Below are 21,609 nucleotides of genomic sequence, written 5' to 3'. Positions count from 1 at the left end.
AGTTTTTTGAAAGTCTTTCCAAACATTTGGAGCATGGTAGTGGAAAGCAGTTCTTCCCAGCTCGATTTTTCCTTGAGGGACCTCTGGAACCAACCAAAGCTGAGATCTAGTGTGGAAATTTGTTGAATTCCATTTGATGAGTGATCAGGTAGTTTGGTAGCTTGTGTAAGCTTGTATAAAATGATGTGTTCCTTATTTTGTCAATAGTTTAAAGGACCTTTTTCATTTAAAGAAATTGCCAAATCATGAACAATTACGCAGTGGTCCGGGAATCTAAGGACCAGCGCCATTGAGAGCATATCTTCCCTCCTATTGGCCGACGAAAGCTGCTTAACTTCACGCTGAGGTGTTGTGATTCAGACGAAAGAGACGATTGAGACGAAACAGGCAATCAGAATGTACCTTCCAAACCAATTCTCCGATTGGTTTTTTTGGCAACATTTGTAATGCTGTGCCATGTTGAGCGAGCGTGCAGGCAAAACTCAGCGCGCACGGCTTGTGAGAGGTTGAGTAAAACTGAGTGCGTTATTATTGCACGCTAATATGGATAATAGCAAACATGCAAAGACATTTATTGTGCACAGAATAGATTTTTGTGCTTGCAAAATATATTTTTCTGTGCTCAAAATCTCCCATTGCGCGCTCAGCAATAAGGCACAAATATAACGGCATACGCTGGTGACGCCATTGTCTGGTGCAGCATCCAGTGCCGCCTTGCGCCCTCGCGCTGGATGCAAGCATAAACCAGACTTCCGAGTTCCCGACTCTTAGTTGGTTGTCTCCTTGCATGGCCGTCAGTGTGTGAATAAGTGAACGTGAGGCGTGAAACATGTAAAGCGCTTTAAGTGGCCGGAGTGGCTGGAAAAGAATCATTAACTTGAGCTTTGTCAGGAACGGCCGAGTCCACTTTAGTCTGAGGGCGTTACTCGCTCTCCAAAACCCGGCTCTAGTTACTCGCTCTCCAAAACCCGGCTCTAATCAAACCTGCTCTGTATTATTCCAATTGTGTGCGTGTGTGTTTGAAGGGGGAGGGAACAATTTGTCCTCCTGCTTTGTTCAAATGAACGTGTGCCCATCGTCTGGGATGTCAGTTGCGATTAGCCTTAACAAGCGGATGCACAAGACCGCTGAGGCCTTTGATCTGCCATGAGAGAGTGTGTGTGTGTGTGTGTGTGTGTGTGTGTGTGTGTGTGTGTGTGTGTGTGTGTGTGTGTGTGTGTGTGTGTGTGTGTGTGTGTGAGTGAGATAAGCCAGTCTCGTGTAATTACGCTGCACATAATGATGTTACATTAATGGTTGTCGTGTGTGTGTATGTTTGGGTGTGTGATGAGACGCCTTGGCCGGGCTTTACAGGACAAACGGTCAGCCAGGTGTCTGCCTTAAAACTTTTTGGCACAAAAGAGCAAGAGTATAGACGGCAGCTACTGCTCAGCTACAGTGGCCAAGCCACTGTTGTGTCCGGGTGGGGGGGTTTGCGCAGGGTTGGGGGGTGGGGGAGAAAATGGAAAAGAAGGTTCGGAAAAACGGGGGGAAACCTTTCTCTCGCTCTCTGCTCAGTTAAGCCCCTTTCCCACTTGCACTGAAAGCCGTAAAATCTACTCGAAATGTTCCGTAATGGCGTCATGTGACAAAAGGAGCCGGTGTCAATGTTCTGTAAAAGTCGTTCCATAAATCTGCCCACTCTCGATCTAGTATCATTTGGGAAAATGCCGTTGCGGCTGTGAATGGAAGTGTGTGGGATTGGAAGCAGTAACATTACCCTAAAGTAGGGGTGGAGCCGAATCCAAATGAAGCACGAATAGTGGGTTTTTTCGAATATTTATTTTGTACAAATATTTAAAAAATTATTTTCAAAAACGAGAAACTGAAACAGGGTTTGCACGGTGCTTGTTTTGTTCCGTAAGAAACGGAGTAAAATAGAATAACATACATCTAAAATAATGCACAGTAGGAACCGTCAGAGAGGGAGCGATTGGGGCACAGGGCCGGCCCTGCGGGGCTATTTTTGATCGGTGGCTATTCATAAAACATTGGGGGCTGAAGCGCTGGACGTCCACCCCGAATGACGCCACTGTCACCTACGTTCTATTACCGTAATACTTGCTGGTATGTGGGGGTCAAAGAAACACGGTGTCCCCTCTATTCCAGCACCTCGACATAGTGCACAAATACACTCCTCTCTCATCCTTTCTTCTCCCAGCCAGATGAGAGAGAGAGAGAGAGAGAGACACTGTGTTTGTTTGCCGTTCTGTGAGCCCATGCTGGTTGGTGTTTTGCAACCGCACTACCCTATTACTACCCTCCGCCTTGTTTAAAGCACAGACAGACAGATGGAAAGAAAGAAAGAAAGAAAGAAAGAAGGAAAAGGGTCAAAGTCTCCCCTTCAGGCAGTGGAAAAGAGGGAGTTGGAAGAATGAGAGAGGGGGAGAGGAAATAGAAGAGCAGTAGGTGTGTGCCACCAATCTGACTATTTCCTAGAGAGAGGGGGAGAGAGAGAGAGAATGCTAGTAAATGAGTTAGAGCGAGAGAGAGAAGGAAAACCACAGAGAGGGTGTGTGTGTGTGTGTGTGTGTGTGTGTGTGTGTGTGTGTGTGTGTGTGTGTGTGTGTGTGTGTGTGTGTGTGTGTGTGTGTGAAAAGCAGCAGTAGGAGAAGCCCTGGCAGCTGGCTCTCTCTCGCTCTCGCTCTCTCTCTCTATATATCTGTCTCTCTCTCCAACACACTCATTCACTCAGGCTGCTGGGACGGAGGTGGAGAGGCTCTAAAAACAAAGCGTTGCTCGAATAGCCGGCGTGACTTGCGGCCGCAGGGCCACGCTCTGATCGCGGGACTATTACCGGCTGTGGAGGAGGAGGAGGAGAGGAAAGGGGGTGGGGGGGGGGTGGGAAGAAAAAATAAATCATCCCTCACGCCCTCTCTTCAAAAATTATTTCAAACGAGAGCCATGAAGTACAGACCTCTGGTAAGAGACCCAGCCACTGAACCGAGTCGGCCAGAATGGGGCGGGATCGGGAGGTAGATTGTCAAGGATTGCATTGAACGGACACTTTGTGTGTGTGTGTGAGAGAGAGAGAGAGAGAGAGAGAGAGAGAGAGAGAGAGAGATTTGCCTGCCATGCCTCTTGTTTTGCAATCCGCAAAGAGAATATGTTTCCTATTCAAGAGTGTTAAGGGGTAGAGTGCCTTGGACAAATCTGCCGTGGGGTCAAGCTTTTGACCAGTGACAGTTGAAATGTGTGTGAGAGAGAGAATGCAGCGTGCTTGATTTGCCTGCCACGCCTCCTGTTTTGCAGCCCTCTCCCCTGTTCAATCCATTATCTGTTATGGATCTATTTGGGGTGTGAGTGTGTGTTTGTGACTGTCTCCTTAGGGGTTCTGGTGTTTATGTGGCGGGATAGGACGCTAGGATTCCTTGGCACTCCGCTGAATGGAGGTGTTAATGAAATGTGCGCGTGCACGTGCGCGTGTGTGGGCGTTCACGTTGAACTTTTACAGCCTTGAATTTCCTACGTATCAAACCCCTTTTGACAGCATGACTCCACGATGAGAAGGAGAGGAGACCATTGAACCGAACCTTATCTTATTATCACTAACACATGTAGAGCCACAGGGCTGGGGGGGAGAGGTCTCCCTTTGTTTCCAGAAATATTAGCCGTTTGGAAAACAGTTCCACGTGAAATAATCACTTTTTCTATTTTCGTTCCACTGCGGACCTAAGTTGGCTCGATTTCATATCTACGTGTCCATCTCTCTGTGTGTACAGAGGATGAAACCTCTTGTGTGTGAAACTAGAGCGTAGTGATTAGGGATGTGCAGAGAGCCCAGTATTTCGGGGTCCAGCCCCAAAGGGGCTGCGCGCCGCTACTCAAGCCCTTCCCATAGAAAAGGAGATAAAACTATCAATTTAGATGTGTTTCATATGATTCTACATTGTACAAGAGACCCGGAGCTGTGGTCGGATTTGGTTATTGACCAAGACTCGTTTTAAATACAAAGAACAAACACACTATGTCTGTGTGTGTATGCCTGTGGTTGGAGGTTTAAGTTCATTAGTGGGTTGTTATAATGTGCAGAAATTCACCTGATTGGAGCGAGAGGTGTCCAGAATAGTGTGGAAGGAGGGGAGAGAGGGAAGCGAGGAGAGCGGTGGGTGTGAGTGGAATGAGAGAGAGAGTGTCTGAAGAGAAGTCCGTAATAAAACGGGACACGGCCATCCCAGGTTGTTGTTTTCTGACTGGACACCTCAACCCCGGGGTAGTTGTGACCCTCGCGGTAGGCAATAAAACTGTCTTCTGCTACACGGAGGCTCCCGTCTGCGTCTCTTCCACTATGTGTCTGATAACACTGGGACGCTTGGCGGGTTGACCAGACAAACTGTGTTTCTTTAAATTGCTGTTGTTTCCAATATTCCTCCTCTCGCTACAACATCAAGCCAGTGGAGCCGGTGAAAAACCACGCTGCGCGTCGGGCCTGTACGCTGTGCCAACGCCTCGAGTCAACTCTCGAACGAAAAGAGCCGCGTGCCCTGAGTCGCCAGTCACCCACGGTGCCCCAAACAGAAGCAATGACTCCTGAACCCTGAACAAGTCCCGGGATGGTGTTGCGAGTCACGCACGCGCGACAGGCCCCGCAGAGAATCTTCCGTTCGAGTTACTGAGGATTTAATTAATGTGAAGGCATTTGGCATAATTCGTCTTGAATAGGACACATTTACACTTTGCTTTTCCTTCTAAATAAATAATTTTGACAGAATAAAATGATTGTCGTGAGAATTCCATTCAACCAAGAGTCTGAAAAGTCGAACAAATCTTTTTACCGAGTCACTCGTGAAGAGCTGAATCTCCAAAACGGGCCAAACTTTTCATCACTCCTAGATCAGGTCATTGGGAGTGAAACAGAGTGACTGACCAAACAGAAATGTGGTCGGTCTGACACAATACACAGAGAAATTCCTGATAGGATTGTCACGGCTTCCTGCAGACGCACAGCAGACGACACTTTACCTCGCGTCGATACACAATCCATAGTTTACGTTAATGCCTGTTTGCCTTTCACCTGCTACGACACAAGTGATCAACTCTTGGTAGACGTCTAATCGACCGAACTCCTTGAAACTCCTGTTTTGAATTACTAGTTGGGGAACCGACAGGAACTCATAAATGTGGTGTAGTTAACACTTATTTTACTCACTTTAAAGCTTAAAGACATTTTTGAGGTCACGATTCTCCCCGAAAGTCAGAAGTCAATGTTTTTTCTACCCGTACTGGGCAGACTACACCTTCACCTAAGCTAAAGTTAAAGGGTATTCCAGCCCTGCAGGCTCACTAGATACTGGCCCCGTCTTTCACTGCTTTGTGACAAGAAGAATGTGCTCCACTCCCCCCTGGCAGGTGCGGGTGAAACTCACTCAGGCATCTACCTAGTTGCATTCATTAATATATTATTAAGGTTGCGGTAGCCTGGAGGTCTTTGCAAACCAAGGACATTTCCAGTCTGACAGGGAAAAAAAAACATACGTAAAACAGAATTGATTTAGAATTGATTTGCATTTTACTAGCAAACGGAGAGAAAAAGTATCAAGATTCATGAAGACACAATACAACAATGGATCCATGAATGTATTACAATACAGAATAAAATGTTGTAAGACAACCTCGCGGACATGTCAAACTTCAACATACCTAACTAGTTTTATCGACCTGGATTAAATATCAATGTTTTGACTACCGATGCCGTTTTCAAGACAACTCCAAAATCCCAAGTGCATTGATATGTTCTTGCACCCCTCCGGCCCCCCTCCCACCCCTCCCGCCCGCCCCTCACCGCACCTCACCCTTGGGGCCGGCCGCCTGGGTTATGTAGCGCGTGTCCTCCTCCTGTTGGCTGTTTGATGTCCAGAGCCGCCAGACGTGCAGGTAGATGGATAGATAGAAAGTCAGAGTTTTAAACAAGCTGTGGGAAACTCAGTCAGCTGGTCGCACCTGTTTGACTTGTGCGCTCCGAGCGGCCCTGGCAGCGACCTGTCAGCGACCTGTCACTCTGCTTACTCTCTCGCAGAGGGGAAACCAAGCATGTTCTCAGGCAAGCCTGGAGGTATTCCAATGTACCCAATCAGAATAGTGTGTGTGTGTGTGTGTGTGTGTGTGTGCGTGTGCGTGTGCGTTGCATTCCTGTTGACACTCAGACATGGAATGGTTCCAAACCTATAAGAAATGAACCATTTGCAGCATTTGAATGTATTCCATATTTCGAGGGGACTCATTTTACAGTAATTCTGGCCCATATTACTGTAGTGAGAAGTCATTTCCTACTTTGAGGCCTGTGGTTTGACTTGTGGTCCCTTCTCAAACCCAGCAGGGGCCTGCTGGATTTGACTTGACTTGGTTCCACAGTAGCCAATGCCCTGATACCCAGAAAAGAGGTTTGCGTCTGTGTCCACGTAAAATGATCTTGACGTACAGCGTTTGCTGGACTTAATGCCCCTTTTCTTTTCATCCATCGGAACAAAACAGACGAGCGTAGAGAGAGAGTGATGAGCGCCAGGCAACTGATTCATAGTGAAAAAATGTTAAAAAACGAAAAAAAAGGGGGGCAAAACTCTGTGCGAGTGGCCAACTATTCCTTCATTTGAAAACCATGCTGGAGTTGTTGTTTGGAGTCCTGGGACTCACAAGAAGTTGAGGCAACAAGGGAAATGCCAAACTCATCGTTTCTGTGACACAGATGTCAGACTGCCGACTCCCTGTTTTCTTTGCATACCCAACCTGAACTTTGTGACCTGAGATTAAGGTGCTGTCTGCAGGCGTATTGTGTTCAGCTGTCTCATCCAGGAAGAGAAAATCTATTCCAAAGTGGGCCGTGGACTTGTGCATCCATTAAATGTTTTGCATGCATTCTTTCTTGATTCAGAAGCCGCTTTTGATATGTTCCCCATCGCCCTTCTTGCTGCCATCGTTGCCTCCATGTCTGTGAACACCGCATGGTTTACATGAACGTCGACATCAGATACTGTAGCTGGGTGGGCGGCGTAAAGGTTATGGAGTGAGAGGCCATTGTTTTCGCGGCCGAGTCAAAGGGCACAACCCCACATGTTGGTGTCCCTCTCCTCTTGTCTTCAAGTCTGGAAGCAGGAGGGCACATATTAAGGTGATGGGACTCCCTCTGATAAGAGAGCAAGGGTTAAACTTGTCATTGTCTGGACAGATTTTGCTCACACTGTGGACCAGCCTATGGGCCAGACCATGGGATCACCTATGAAATCAGATTTCATAGATGTGTGGACAGCAGTCTGGTTACAGCGTGGACAGATTATTGGTATACTGTATGTCATTAAAACCAAACCTCATGCCAATGCAAAATGGTTGTGCTGGTGGTGGAGATGGTCAATGGTAGATGCAAACGTACAGTATATGCTCAAAAGTGTGGTTTTGCATACGATGGTTGAGCACCAAGTCCATGTTGGAGAAAGTCCCATTGGCGATATGCTTCCTCGACCGACTGCAATAAATTTAGCATCCAAGGTCAATCAAGGTCACATTGAAATGACAAGTGTAACGTAAGACCTAACAGATTTATATTGTACCTCCTTGAAACGTGTGACGAAGTGATTTTATGTTGCTTTTACTCCATAGACAGGTGCATTATGTAATATGAGGTATTACATAATGCGTGAGCGAGCCTGGAGGCCTGTTGGTGCTTGGTGCCCTAGGTGCTGGGATTGTGAGGATGGCAGGGAAAGGGTCCAGGCCGGACTCCATGCCCTCCTTGTTTGCTGCAGTGGAATTTGGAAAACTTGACAGCATGAAGGAAGGGTGTGTGTGTGTGTGTGTGTGTGTGTGTGTGTGTGTGTGTGTGTGTGTGTGTGTGTGTGTGTGTGTGTGTGTGTGTGTGTGTGTGTGTGTGTGTGTGTGTGTGTGGAAGTGTCGTTATACTATAAGTGTGTTTTTGTGTTACTTATGGAGCAAGGAGGGAGCAAGGAGGGAACAGGCGGGACCCGAACGCAGGAAGACCAGGCTCTACAAGCGACATTTGGGAACAATGAAGTAATGGGGAGAGAGAGAGAATGTGTAGGGGAGAGGAAGAGGAGCTGAGGGTCAATGAAATGGAAAGCTGATTAGTCAAAGGTTTTTTTCTATACCGGCATGTTACCTAAGATGTCATTAACACCTTTTTGTTTTTTCTTCAGTAAATGGCTGCCATCACAGCACAATAGAGCGGCTAACATGGGCAACCAAGCTCTAATGAAACAACATACAATCACACGCACAGCTGCACGTTGTACACTTTCCCCAAGGGTATGGGAAACAATAACGCAGTGGAAGTCAAAGTGGTAAGGGGAAGGCTTAAGAATCTGAATGCAAGCACAAACACACAATATGCAACCTATCAAGCAAGCGGTGAAATGATCTTGAGTCACCGGCTCGTAAAAGACCAGAGGCGATTCATCTCCAACAGCCTCCCTATTACCTAGATCATTAATCGTGAAGAAAAAGGCTGTAAACCCACGTTCAGTTTATGATAGAGCAGCGTGGGGTAAGTGTGAGCCGCCAAATTATCAAGCAGGAGACGACACAAACTAGCGGGAGACATTTTTGGGGATCGTGAACGGCAGCAGTGAAAGGGAGATTTAGAACCAGCCTGTTTAGAAAAATAAAATTAAAAAAAAAAAGTAAATGAAGCACACAAGAAGCAAAATGGGGAGCGCAGTTCGCTCCAATATGAAGACATTCCAGAATTCAACTTCACTTTGTTACAGAAAGGACCCGAGCTGAAATTCCGGCGAGCCGTCCTACCCATCCCTCCCCTTTCCTTCTCTATCTCGTTCTACCTTTACCCAATGCCGAGTTCAGTCCACGTGATTCTGGCCTGACTTTCCACTCGCCGACAGGTTTTTGGCGATGGGCGAGCAAAGCCCCCGATCGGAAAGTACAGAAAGTCATAGCGCGCTCCCGTGAGCGACAAGCGTGTGGTGTGAACTGCTCACAACGTGATCCCACCTCTCACCGAGCGCTCGCAGACACCGGCGAGATACCAAGCAGGTTTAATATCTGGTCGAGTTGGGAGCGACGCGGCGAGCTACAGCCAATGAGAGCAGACACGGAGTGGGGTGGGCATAAGAGATGGCAGTGCACAGAGCAGCAGCCAGAAACAAACAACATACCTATTTTACTTTATCTTTCTTCTTTTTCCTCTCTAGGTTTTTAATACATTTGTCATTTAAGTTCTGCTTTTACTCACTTTTTTTTACAGTGATCAGGAATTTAATAATAAAGTAAATAATCCTGTCAGGTCATTCCCGATGTCACTCCTTGCGTGTGTTTTTCGTGACAAAACGCCACAGACCCGTCGGGGATTCCTCCCGGTGAAAGATCTTGTTAACGTGTGATCCCTGTCGCCGATCAGTCATGTAGTGTGAAACCACAAGACTTCAAGATTCCCCATCACAAGACAGAAAGTTGTGAAGTGGGAACGGTACAACGATCTGTAGTCGTGTAGTCTACCCATGACATTACATGCCCCCCTCCTCTTTCGCATCACTATTTTTCGGCTGCTAAACCAGCCGCCTCGCCCGGCACCTAGGGCTAATTAATACCCACCCCACCTCCACATCTACCTTTCATTGCGTCCCAGGGGGGTGGAGATGAACTGTACAGCCTGACACAACAACAACATGTGCACCTGCTTTACTTTCTTAAAGTGTGTGTGTGTGTGTGTGTGTGTGTGTGTGTGTGTGTGTGTGTGTGTGTGTGTGTGTGTGTGTGTGTGTGTGTGTGTGTGTGTGTGTGTGTGTGTGTGTGTGTGGGCGCACGTTCATCCTCACCACAGGCGAATCCATCCATATTCCCGTTCCAAAGCTCATAGTTCTCGGGTTGTTTCTTTCTTTATCCCTGCGCACCAAAAACAATGGATTTGAGCAATCTCAGTGCAATTATGTCCAAAACCCAGGCTGCCATCGTGGAACGCGGGTATATGAGTACACGCTCCAACCAGCCCAAGGACGTAAGTTTTCATTGTTGATGTTGCGATTGTATTTTTAACGGCTGGCGCAGGAAAGTCTGCACCAGCACCAAACTAAGACGAGTGTCGATTGGGTCTTGGGTCTGTGGGGTCAGCTTTTCTCTCGGCACGAGGGGTTTGTTTCTGCAGGCGCTACAATGGAGGGGGAGCTTCTAAAGAAAACGTAAGAAAAATAAAGTACAGCCTAAGAAGTCCCCTCACTCGCTCGCTCTCTAGTTCTTTAAATAACAGCTTTTTGACGCTCTATGGGGAAGAAAGCACTGACGTGAGGTCTGTCTCATTGGGGTTTTATGTTTTTGAAATTGCATGCATCATAGCGACTCTTGGGGGAGTCCCTATGAGTGGCAGTCTGAATGGGCCACATTGTGGGCAGCTGCACCGAGGAGGCTACGCTTTCACTCGGAGCCACTGAAAGATGTGGTGAGAGGGTGTTGGGGTGGTGGGCCGGAGGGACGAAGGTTGAACCTATTCCGGTTGCCCTCTCGGACAAAAAAATGACAGTGACTGTGCTTAGCCTATGACGGTTGCGATCTGCCAGTGGGATTTCTTTCTTCTCGTCCTGCGACTTTTTCGGTGATGTCAACCTCTATTCTGGAATCGCAGTTTGGTGAGAAGTTTCCCCGCCCGCCCGTCCACCTCCCCTGAATCAAAAAAGCTTTGAATTCCACACCCAGCTGCCGCTTTCCATTCTCCGTGTGGGCTCTGCGTCGTGTGTTTGTGTGTGGCAAAAGGAACCGAGGAAGTATGTCAAACTATAAATGCAAGTGAAATGTAAGTGTCCATGTAGAGTACTCGCAGTACAGCAGATGAGATTGCTGGGATTTAATCTTTAATGAGGAAGATCGCAAAAAACAAATATATCCAGACAAGGTTATTGAAATGTATACATTTAATATACTATATATATTTTTTTCTTTCACTGTGATATAATTACAGAGCGGAACTTTCATGTGTTAATTGCCATAATAACATAGCAGGCATCTCTTTGGGCTCTCTGTCAGGAAGTTTGATCTGAGAAGTTAACCAGGCAACTAACTAGGTCGATTGGTTGGATGAAAGGACTGTCCGGTAAGGATACTGTATCACGGGATCTGAGAAATCATGGTCTCACAGTATCTGCTGTACATTGTGACAAACACGTTGTGGGATCTGCTCAGGCTTATGTGATAGGACAGCTGCACGTGTGGTCCCTCCCCTAAGCTTTGTCACGGCAGAACTGCTTCACGGCAATATTTTACATTACATGCTTTAGATTATCTGCACGTGGGAGCAAGTGTAAACAAACATGGATCGGGGAACATGGCGCCTCATGGCGATCATGGATTATAACCATATTTCCCCATCTGCTACTGCGCCACGACAACATAAGGTGAGAGTTGGCGACGGAGCCGAATTGGGTTCGGCTTTTTTTTTTGCTTTTTTTTTGGCCGATCGCGTTTTAGTAAATGTACAAGACAAAGGTAGCTTCAGTACCACTTAATTTGCCTTTTTCTACCAGCATTCCCCTCTACCAAAAATAACAGCCGTTTTATTATTATAGTGTAAAAAGTAATTTATTACCTTACACACAAAGTAATATTGTAAGGTAACTTATTAAGTAATAGGTAATATATAACATTATGAAAGTAATAACTTGTTCAACACTGCCGTTGGTGAGAAAGGAAATTGGGTTGTTTAAGGGAAAATAGGGTGAAGCAGCAGCCATCATGTGATGTCTTTGTGACATCACAAGGCTGAGCGCATAGATAATCAGGGCGCAGGCATATAACGGTGGCGATCTCCAGAAGCGCACCTGCTCCCTCAAGATGAGAGGAGGAAGATATGCAGGAGGAACACAACTGGTGGTGTAGGCAGCAGCACATCCTCTGAACATGGTGACTGGTATGGGAGGGAGTGTATGGGTTTACGCTCATCAGAAGTTGCTGGCACGCGCCTGTCCGTGTGAAGGTGTTCAAACTCATTAACATGCGCAGGTGGGTAAGAACACATCTATTTGCTACGCATGCATCGTGAATCTAACGTGAACTTTGCACAACTATATTTTGGCATGGAGGTTGTTGAATGAGGTCGCCTGAGTGTGACACTGACAAATTAGAAATCCCACTTCTAACATTCAATGACTTTGTCATATTAAGCTACGTGCTACCGCTCAACATAATGTCAGACTAAAACTGAGTTTTTCAGCCAAGACCTACGTATAGGGTACACTATAGTGGGCTTGCGCTTCTCATCCATTCTTTCACTTACGTCTGGCTTATTACGCTCTTTCTCTCTGTTTCGCCCTCCTCTGACCAGGTGGTGCCAACTGACGGGGTGTGGGCGATCATGGAGTCGGCCCTGACGGCCAGAGACCGGGTGGGGGTCCAGGACTTTGTCCTGCTGGAGAACCACACCAGCGAGGCGGCCTTCATGGAGAACCTGCGCAAGCGCTTCAAGGAGAACCTCATCTATGTGAGAGGGCAGATTTAAAGGAGTGTGTGTGTGTGTGTGTGTGTGTGTGTGTGTGTGTGTGTGTGTGTGTGTGTGTGTGTGTTTGGTTGTTCGTTAGTATTATACAATATTAGTAACGACTGCGGTCTCCTACTTCAGACCTACATCGGTTCGGTGTTGGTGTCGGTCAACCCCTACAAGGACCTGGAGATCTACACCAAGAACCACATGGTGCGGTACCGCGGGGTCAACTTCTACGAGGTCTCGCCACACATGTGAGTCCATAGCCTCTGTCTCTCTCTCTACACACACACACACACACACACACACACAGACACAAACTGAAACAGACAAACTATCTTCACCACTGGTGGAGCTAGTAGTAGTTTTCGCCACAGCAACTTGTCACCACTTGCTCAACCGTACATCCACGAGACTAGTATAACGTAACAGTCCACTTTTTATTGGATTCTCCCACGCACCGAGGGCAGACGGGTGGACGAGCGGGTTGGCGGGGTGGAGGGAGCGCCGTTGGATCTGACAAGTTAATAAGAACAGATTGCGAGCCCTCTCCACCTCCTCCCGTCTTTGTGAGCGTTGGAGGAGTGATGCGAACGAGGAGCGGCGGCCCGCTTCCCCGTGACTTATTATGCACATTGCGAGTTGTACTGCCAGCATCACATTAAAGTGTACCTATTGTACCAGAAAAAACGATTGGAAATTCTACATTCTACTACATGGGCAAACGCAGAGTTTACACACATGCCAGCAATGGATGGGAGGGATTTAATAAGAACAAAATTATATACATATAAAATATGGGATCAGGTGTGTGTAGATAAGCGTTCAGAAAAGTTAGATTTAAATAGATTAGCTATCATCTAACTTGTGGTGGATAGTGGGTTTATAGATACAGTATAGCTGGTTGACCACCTCATTGGGAGCCCATTAAAAGCTTCTTGCCATCCTCAGCAAACAGACGTTTAACGGAATGCATTTCTTCGATTCATTTGATCAAAGAACAAACCATCCAATGTGTATATACAGTATTTCATGGTCCGTCCGCTCCGCTGTGTCTTGTGGCTCTTCCAGAGGTTGCGGCACGGCGCATGGCAGTGTGTTTTTGTTTGACGGGTTGCCACGGAAACCGCCTCGGTACTCACGCGGCGATGGATCCCCCCCGCTCGGTCGCTTGGCCTGCCAAACAGCGGCTCGTGTCAAGGAGATCCCGAGCGCCATACGCCCAACATTCTTCCCATATGCTTAGCTGGCGCTCTCTCTCTCTCTCTCTCTCTCTCTCTCACCACTTGGCTCAAGCATGTAGTCAAAATGTTGTGTCTGAGTGGAAAGAACGAGGTGATCTTGGCAAAGGGCAGCGGCGCGCTGGAGAGAGAGTGAGGCTGAGGGGGGAAACAGAGAGAGAGAGCGAGAGGTAGAGCGAAAGCGGCGGTACCAGGCAACTGGCTTCCTCCCGTTAACGAGAGAGCAACAGAGATATAGAGGCAAGGTTATTCCCCTGACCCTAACCTGACCCGTGCACGCGCACACACACACACACACACACACATACACACACACATACACACACACACACACACACACGCACACACACACACACACACTCCATCGCTCCAAGTCGTTCACCAGTCTGAGCCGGCTGAAACAACACAAGGGTGGCGATAGCGGCAGCGGAGTGATAAATGACACCGTAGTTATGAATCATAGCGTATGAGGCACTGAGCCGTTTGTCTTTCCTACAGGCCTCCAACGCCCTGGTGGGGTGGCGTGTGGAGCGGGGGGGTCGCTCGCCTTTCCCACATAACATATTCCACAAGTGTCGGATCGTTTACGTTACATTTTCGTTATCTCATTGTACTTCTATGTGATCCTTTATGTGGTTTGTCTCGCTCTCTATTGAATTAAAATTTGGTTTAACGGTGTGACAAGAACTGCCAAAGGATGTAAAGACTTTGTAAAGTATATAACAATTATAAAAACATGAATGGTAGTAACTACAACATTAGCAGTAATTATAATGACGATATAATAATAATGAACAATAATTAATAATAATAATGTTATGATACAAATTATTATTATTATTATTATTATTGTAAATAATAATAATAATAATAAAAATTTGTATCTTATAATTGTTAATATTCATTATTATTCATTATTATTATTATTTATAATAATAATAATAATAATAATAATAATAATAATGATGATAATAATGATGATTATAATTTTTATTATTATATGATCTCAATGATCTCTGTCTTAATTAACTTTCATGATTTGCTTAAAAAATGTTTTTGCCAAAGCATAAATGCAAACAGAAAACAGCACAATATGGGAAAACAAATACATACAAACTGATCCTATGTAGTGCATCATAAAAATAAAAAATAAAACTTAATTGGATGAAGAATTTATTTCATTTTGGTTCGTTGTATAAGAAACGTTCTCTCTCTTTCCTGCAGCTACGCCGTGTCGGACAACTCGTACCGCTCAATGCGCACGGAGAGGAAGGACCAGTGCATCCTCATCTCCGGGGAGAGCGGCGCCGGCAAGACGGAGGCATCCAAGAAGATCCTGCAGTACTACGCTGTCACCTGCCCCGCCAGCGAGCATGTCCAGACCATCAAGGACCGCCTGCTGCAGTCCAACCCTGTGCTGGAGGTATGTGTGTGTATATGGTGTGTTTTTAGTTTTTTTTTAACGAAGCGGTACATCCTGTTTGAGGTATGATAAGTTGATGTTCAGGTTAATGTCCTGAAATCAAATTGTTTTCGCATCGTGATTCGCAATCTTGTAGTGTCAATGAGTGTAAAAATTAGAAGATTTGATCGTAAAGATCTGAACTTGGATCTCATACCTTCATTTCTCATATTGTGTTAGAAAGTCCTTTTTTTTTTAATTTAAAGTGGCGCTATTATGCCCCTTTTTACACAAGTTAATATATGGTCTCTGAGGTTCCCAAAACATGTTTTTTATGTTTTTTTTACTGAGAATACCACTAAATGCAATGCAAAATACCAGATTATGCATTTATTCAGCCATTGTAACATACTTCTATACCATAATGTTCCAAAATGGGCTGTTTTCTGTGTGTCTAGCTTTAATTGTACATGAACTAGAGGCCAAGCCTCTAGTTCTGAGCCAATGGGGTTTGTGCACAATTTCCGGGTTGTGTGAACCAATGGGGTTTGAGCTTTACTCCAGGTTCCGTTTTACTTCCTCTGTAAACTTTCACTGATTTCCTTATTGCTAAAATCTGTTTCTGAGCAAATTTGAAGCGAGAAAAAAGCAATCCAGTTGCTGGATCTTCACTCATATTAGATCTACAAGGCCTCATTTGAAAGTTGGTTCCGACTTTCACCACGGTGTCCGGAGCAGCGCGGAGCTTGGAGCACCGCGAGATACAGCGGGGCTTGGGCCTTTTTTGTTCCATTCAATTACAGAAACAACAGGAAATTTAATAAATAAAATACATGCATCTACGGTTATGTTTGGAGAAAATCGGAGCGGATCGCGTGCTGCGGCCTAAAGTACAGTCCACCTAATGTGGACACACACACACACACACACACACACACACACAGAAAGAAACTTTATTAATTTTCCATATAGTGCATTGTGAAAGAAAATGTATTTTTGTATTTAAATATGTTTTTTGTATGTATAAATAATATTATATGATGTTATATTATGTCATATTGTGTGTGTGTGTGTGTGTGTGTGTGTGTGTGTGTGTGTGTGTGTGTGTGTGTGTGTGTGTGTGTGTGTGTGTGTGTGTGTGTGTGGATAGTAAAAGGCAGGCTGGTAGTAGTGTATGGCAGCTGTTGTTTTGATGTCTGGCCTGTCTCAACCAGATGTGTTCCAGATGTCTCTACATCTGTGTGTGTGTGTGTGTGTGTGTGTGTGTGTGTGTGTGTGTGTGTGTGTGTGTGTGTGCGTGTGCGCGCGTGCGCGTGTGTGCGCGTGCGTGCGTGCACGCTGCCTTGTAATCGCGACACAGCAAGGCCTCTTCACACCTCTGTCTTTGTCATTTGTTTATTTATCTTCCATGTTTTCTTTCTCTCACTTTCCCCGCTCCCCCATCTCTCACCCCCCCTCTCTCTCTCGCACACACACTCACACCCACACTGTTATATCTGTACCTCTATTTTCCTCTTCGCGTCAACACTCGGCACTTGCGGTCGATCCCTTTTAATCAACTCTCTCTCCGTTCCACACCCCACCTCTCTCCCACTCCCCCTCTTTCCCACACTGGCTCCAGGCTTTCGGCAATGCCAAGACGTTACGTAATGACAACTCCAGCCGCTTTGGCAAGTACATGGACATCCAGTTTGACTTTAAGGTGAGTGGGGTTGACAATTATATGTAGTGCAAGTTGGTTTTACCAAATATTTGCATAAAAAAAAGAAATGATTCGCCATATTTTTTTATATTTAGATTTTGTTTTATAATTTTTTTGTTAGTGTGAATAATATTATTCATTTGAAGTGCACTGCGATAGAAATGGATTTATGTATATAACTGTTTTATTATTTATAAAAATGTGTTAAGAACAATCCAACATACTGCTATTTAAGAGTCCAAAGCACTGCACGCTGTATCCATCCCCCTGTATCCCACCTCGGTACCCTAATCTAACCCTCCTCGTCTCCTGACCCCTCCCGTCGCCAGGGTGCGCCGGTGGGCGGCCACATCCTCAACTACCTGCTGGAGAAGTCGCGCGTGGTTCACCAGAACCACGGCGAGCGGAACTTCCACATCTTCTACCAGCTGATCGAGGGCGGCGAGGAGCACCTGCTGAGGCGCCTGGGCCTGGAGAGGAACCCCCAGCAGTACCAGTACCTGGTCAAGGTGAGAGTCCACCCGAAAACCAGGAATCAGTTTCACTGGTTTCGCACTAGTTCTGACAGACAGCTCTTAGCTCTACTTTAAAATGACCTTTATTATGCATCGCCTGGGTTTGGCGTCCGGGAGTCATCACTCCGAGGTGTACAGAAAACATAGGCATCTTAGAGAGCTAGAAATACAGGAGTGATGAGCTTGAATCCCATCATTTTAAGGCTGTTGATTGAGAGGTCATTTTTTATTCTGTGAGCGACTTCTTTACGTACCCAGAGTAGAGTTTATTTTCACGAGTGTCAGCATATCTTTTGTTCCTGATCCGATCACTACTTCCTTTGGGATGGATAAAATTCCATTTGTTTTGTATTATCAACTACTCGTTGATCGTACTGAACGACACATTGACTTGTCCGTGGCAAACAACACCGGGGTTTTTTACTCCGATTCTATTGTTTTCAACAGAAAGCTATTTTAAAGTGTGTTTTGGGCAGTCAGGACCGGTTTCCTACTCTGACACGCTTGATAAATATGGGCCCTGATTCCGACCTGATGGTTTTTAAATCGTCACCATACAGGCCTTATTTGTATATTGTATGGAAATTTGGATTCAAGTTCTAATTCTGAATTTCAATTTAATGCAAATTTCAGTTCACTCATCCTCATGTTTGGCGTCTGTCCTTTTTGCCTGTGTCGCCATGGCAACCTTACACCCTTTGCCGTGAACACATGTGTGCCATTTCAGGTGAATAGGTGTGCAAACACACATGGCACCAATAATAAAGGACAAAAGAATCAAGGGAGGGAGAGCTTTTTGTGACGCTGTGGGTGTGGATGTCTGCTCTTCCCTGCAGGGAAACTGTCCCAAAGTCAGCTCCATCAACGACCGCAGCGACTGGAAGGCGGTGCGCAAGGCCCTGACCGTGATCGGCTTCAGCGACGACGAGGTGGAGGTGAGGACCGACCTCAGACTCCAACCCGGACGGAGATGAGCGTTAGAATTAGTATTAGCACATATGAAAAGAGAAATTTACCATATGTCAATATTTTTTCATGGAAGCCATTCAAAATCTCTGAAACTTGCTTGAACTAAGAAAAAAAAGCGAACAAACAAAAAAAAAAAAAGCTTTTTTGCGACACTCCCCATTAAAGGAGCAATAGACAACTTTTTTGCTTTAACTTATCATTATGAAGTTAATGTTGATTGCACAGTGTAATATAATAATAATATAGACTAATGTCACCATCTGCGTTTAGATTGGTGCCTATAAGCCTACATATCACTATGCATTCGGAATGCCACCGGGTACGAAACGCGTGAAAATGATCGGTTTACGGCAGTGCGTCAACCAAGACACAACCATTAACGGCAATGGTGGACGGTGGAGCAATGTACGCCACGTAGATCAGCAAACCCTTGAATATAAAAACATAATGAAATCGGTTGAAGCAGCACAAAGGTTGTCTATTGCCCCTTTAACAAATTCACTTGGCAGAGAAATATAAACACAACATGTGGTGCGTTATATCACACAAATATTACAACGATTACTCATGTCCAGAGATGGGCAAAATCGGTCTGGTGGACTGGTGGAAACGTTGAGGTCTTGAAAACGATGAACATTGTCTTTGAGATGAAACGCTCAGTCTTTGCTGGGGCCAGGGGGTGATAAATACAACGCCAAACATTATTTTTATTGATATTTATCCGAGTGGGACCTTGTGATAAGGTAAGGAAAGGCATGTCTGCAACCAGCGTCTTGGTTATGAAAAAGTTCTCTTGAGGAAATTAATAGCACTTATCTTTTGCTATCAATGGAATGCAGATATGAATCAGTCTCGTCTATAACAGGGTTTTTTTTCTTAGCATTTGCACTGATATGCATGTGCCTGAGCACGTTTTGCTCGTGGTACTGTATGGTGATTTGTGCCTAGCGTGGGAAGTCTTCTACCCGTTCATTTGGTTCGTATAGTACGTCAGAGCTTGTAGGGTTTATCAGGGCTTGCCTGATAAGCAGATAGATAAACCCCCTCACCCTGTTCTTCACCCAGGTTTTAATCAAAGCCCCTCCTCCCTCCATTCAGCGCTCATGCAGACACCTACGTCCATCGTGTTCCTCGAAGATCTCGTCCGCGTTTTCTTATCCCATCGGAGCCTCTCGTCGCTCCACACCTCTCCCACTCATTTCGCTCTCGCTCTCGCTCTCCCTCCAGGAGCTGTTGAACATCGTCGCCAGCGTGCTCCACCTGGGCAACGTGCAGTACGGCGGAGATGACGGCGGCAACGCCTGCATCACCTCCGACCCCCAGATCAAATACCTGTCCAGGGTGAGAGGTCGCAATGTGTATTGTACCAACCGCTAGAGGGAGCCCTAGTTCATCACAAAGGTTAAAGGAAAGATTTAAATATGAACATTATGTCGATACCATCTTTAATGTCCCAAATTGCATTTTTCACAAGCACTAGAGGGAGCCCTCGTTCATCATACAATATTGAGGAACGATTGAAATATAAACGAGGCAATTCCAACTTTAAAGTCACTATGCATATACTTTGACCACTAGAGGGAGCACTAGTTCATCATAAAGTTTCAAAAGTTGATTTATTTATCAATGCATAAGATGACTGCAAATACAAGCCAGCACTATCACCGTTTTTTATGAAAACCAAGCAAAGCATCTTCAATACTTTGCCTGCCCGAGAGCTCCTTATTTGCGAAAACCTTAAATGGCATCTGTTAAACCCTTTTAGCCATTTCTTTGTCCCATAAACTAAGCCCAAAAGTATTTTTTAATGGCGAGAAATAAAGTCCCTGGATAAAATGATAGCTGTGACAGCGGTCTTTGTGTTAACGCCCTGTGGTCCAATTCCAGTTACTAGGGGTGAATGGGACGGTGTTGACAGAGGCACTCACACACAAGAAGATCATCGCCAAGGGAGAAGAGGTTGGCTGAATGCTCACTCCTGTTAGAGTGTGTGTGTGTGTGTGTGTGTGTGTGTGTGTGTGTGTGTGTGTGTGTGTGTGTGTGTGTGTGTGTGTGTGTGAAACCACGTGTTTATCTGTCTGTGTAATGTCTGGTCCAGTCATGGGCAATTACAGTGCAATTTGTTTTCTAACTGTCCCCTTCTCTGTCTCTCTCTCTCTGCCTCAATCTGTCTGTTGGTATTCTCTCTCTCTCTCTCTCTCTCTCTCTCTCTCTCTCTCTCTCTCTCTCTCTCTCGTGCAGCTGATGAGCCCGTTGAACCTGGAGCAGGCGTCGTCGGCCCGCGACGCACTGTCCAAGGCCGTGTACGGACGCACCTTCACCTGGCTCGTCAACAAGATCAACGTCTCGCTGGCCAACGCGGTGCGCGGCCCATGAGCACGCATGCACGCACGCACACACACGCGCACGCACACGCACACACGCACACACGCACACACACAGACGTGGCATGATGTAAATGTGTTACTGTATCAACAATGCACTGTTTGTATTGGTCTCTGTGTGGTGAGTGCGACAAAAGAGAATGGTGGTGAAGTTATCACAAAATGTATGTTCTCTCGGCACGTTCAACGGAAACTCTACCAAAAGTCACCCTGTGTGTTTATAAACAGCACAATATATTTATTTACATAATATAAACGTGTATATACTTGACATATACAAGTAAATACAAAACACATTTATTAAAATTATATACATAAATGTGAATGTATTTGATGTCTAAACATATTTATTTGGTATATAATCATATATATTTATATATATATATATTTGTATATATTTATAAATATATAATAATTATAATTTATAAATAAATAAATAAAAATATGTATTTATTTATCATATACATGTGTATATTTTGATATACAAACATGTTTAATTATTTACATAATTTAAACATGTATATATTTGATAGATAAGCATATATTTTTGATATATAAACATGTATATCAAATCAATAAAGAAGCAACCCTCCACTTTGGCTTCTGACCCCAATTGTTTATTCAGTTTGTTACACCACAGGGACATCTTGTGGCCATGGTGCTAATTGCAAGTTACTTATATTATTAAGCTCTTTCAGCCCCTATAAGATGCGTCTAATATCAATATTTGCAACAGTTTTTTCTTTTTCCTGATAGTTTCTCCATCCAATATCCGAGCAGTGGTCGTTATTTCACTGTTTTAACGTTTTGTTTTTTTTCTTTTTTGTTTTCTTCCCCAGGACGAGTCGTCCAAGAACTACTCTGTCATCGGCCTGCTGGACATCTATGGGTTTGAGGTCTTCCAGCACAACAGGTGAAGGAAGGATCTTA

The 21,609-nt window shown here is 45.3% G+C and overlaps 1 protein-coding gene across 3 annotated transcripts in view; it reads left to right on the top strand.

The window, feature by feature from the left end:
- LOC307235081 (unconventional myosin-Ic-like) overlaps positions 1 to 21,609 on the top strand; it is a 57,555-nt gene that overhangs the window by 23,529 nt on the left and 12,417 nt on the right. For 2 of the 3 annotated variants that reach the window (XM_080007054.1, XM_080007053.1), the window contains exons 2-11: positions 12,311 to 12,466; positions 12,605 to 12,720; positions 14,932 to 15,130; positions 16,731 to 16,811; positions 17,141 to 17,320; positions 18,163 to 18,261; positions 19,523 to 19,636; positions 20,183 to 20,254; positions 20,537 to 20,656; positions 21,519 to 21,592. In XM_080007054.1, the coding sequence (XP_079863180.1) occupies positions 12,311 to 12,466; positions 12,605 to 12,720; positions 14,932 to 15,130; positions 16,731 to 16,811; positions 17,141 to 17,320; positions 18,163 to 18,261; positions 19,523 to 19,636; positions 20,183 to 20,254; positions 20,537 to 20,656; positions 21,519 to 21,592 (1,211 nt within the window). Of the gene's footprint in view, positions 1 to 11,889; positions 11,989 to 12,310; positions 12,467 to 12,604; positions 12,721 to 14,931; positions 15,131 to 16,730; positions 16,812 to 17,140; positions 17,321 to 18,162; positions 18,262 to 19,522; positions 19,637 to 20,182; positions 20,255 to 20,536; positions 20,657 to 21,518; positions 21,593 to 21,609 lie in introns of those variants that run through there. The other variant, XM_080007055.1, reaches the window with a different exon arrangement.

This window comes from Zeus faber (assembly GCF_960531495.2).
Source record: "Zeus faber genome assembly, chromosome: 9".
NCBI classification, from domain to species: domain Eukaryota; kingdom Metazoa; phylum Chordata; class Actinopteri; order Zeiformes; family Zeidae; genus Zeus; species Zeus faber.
Note: the sequence above shows the minus strand (reverse complement) of the source record. Positions and strands in the feature narration are given on the sequence as shown.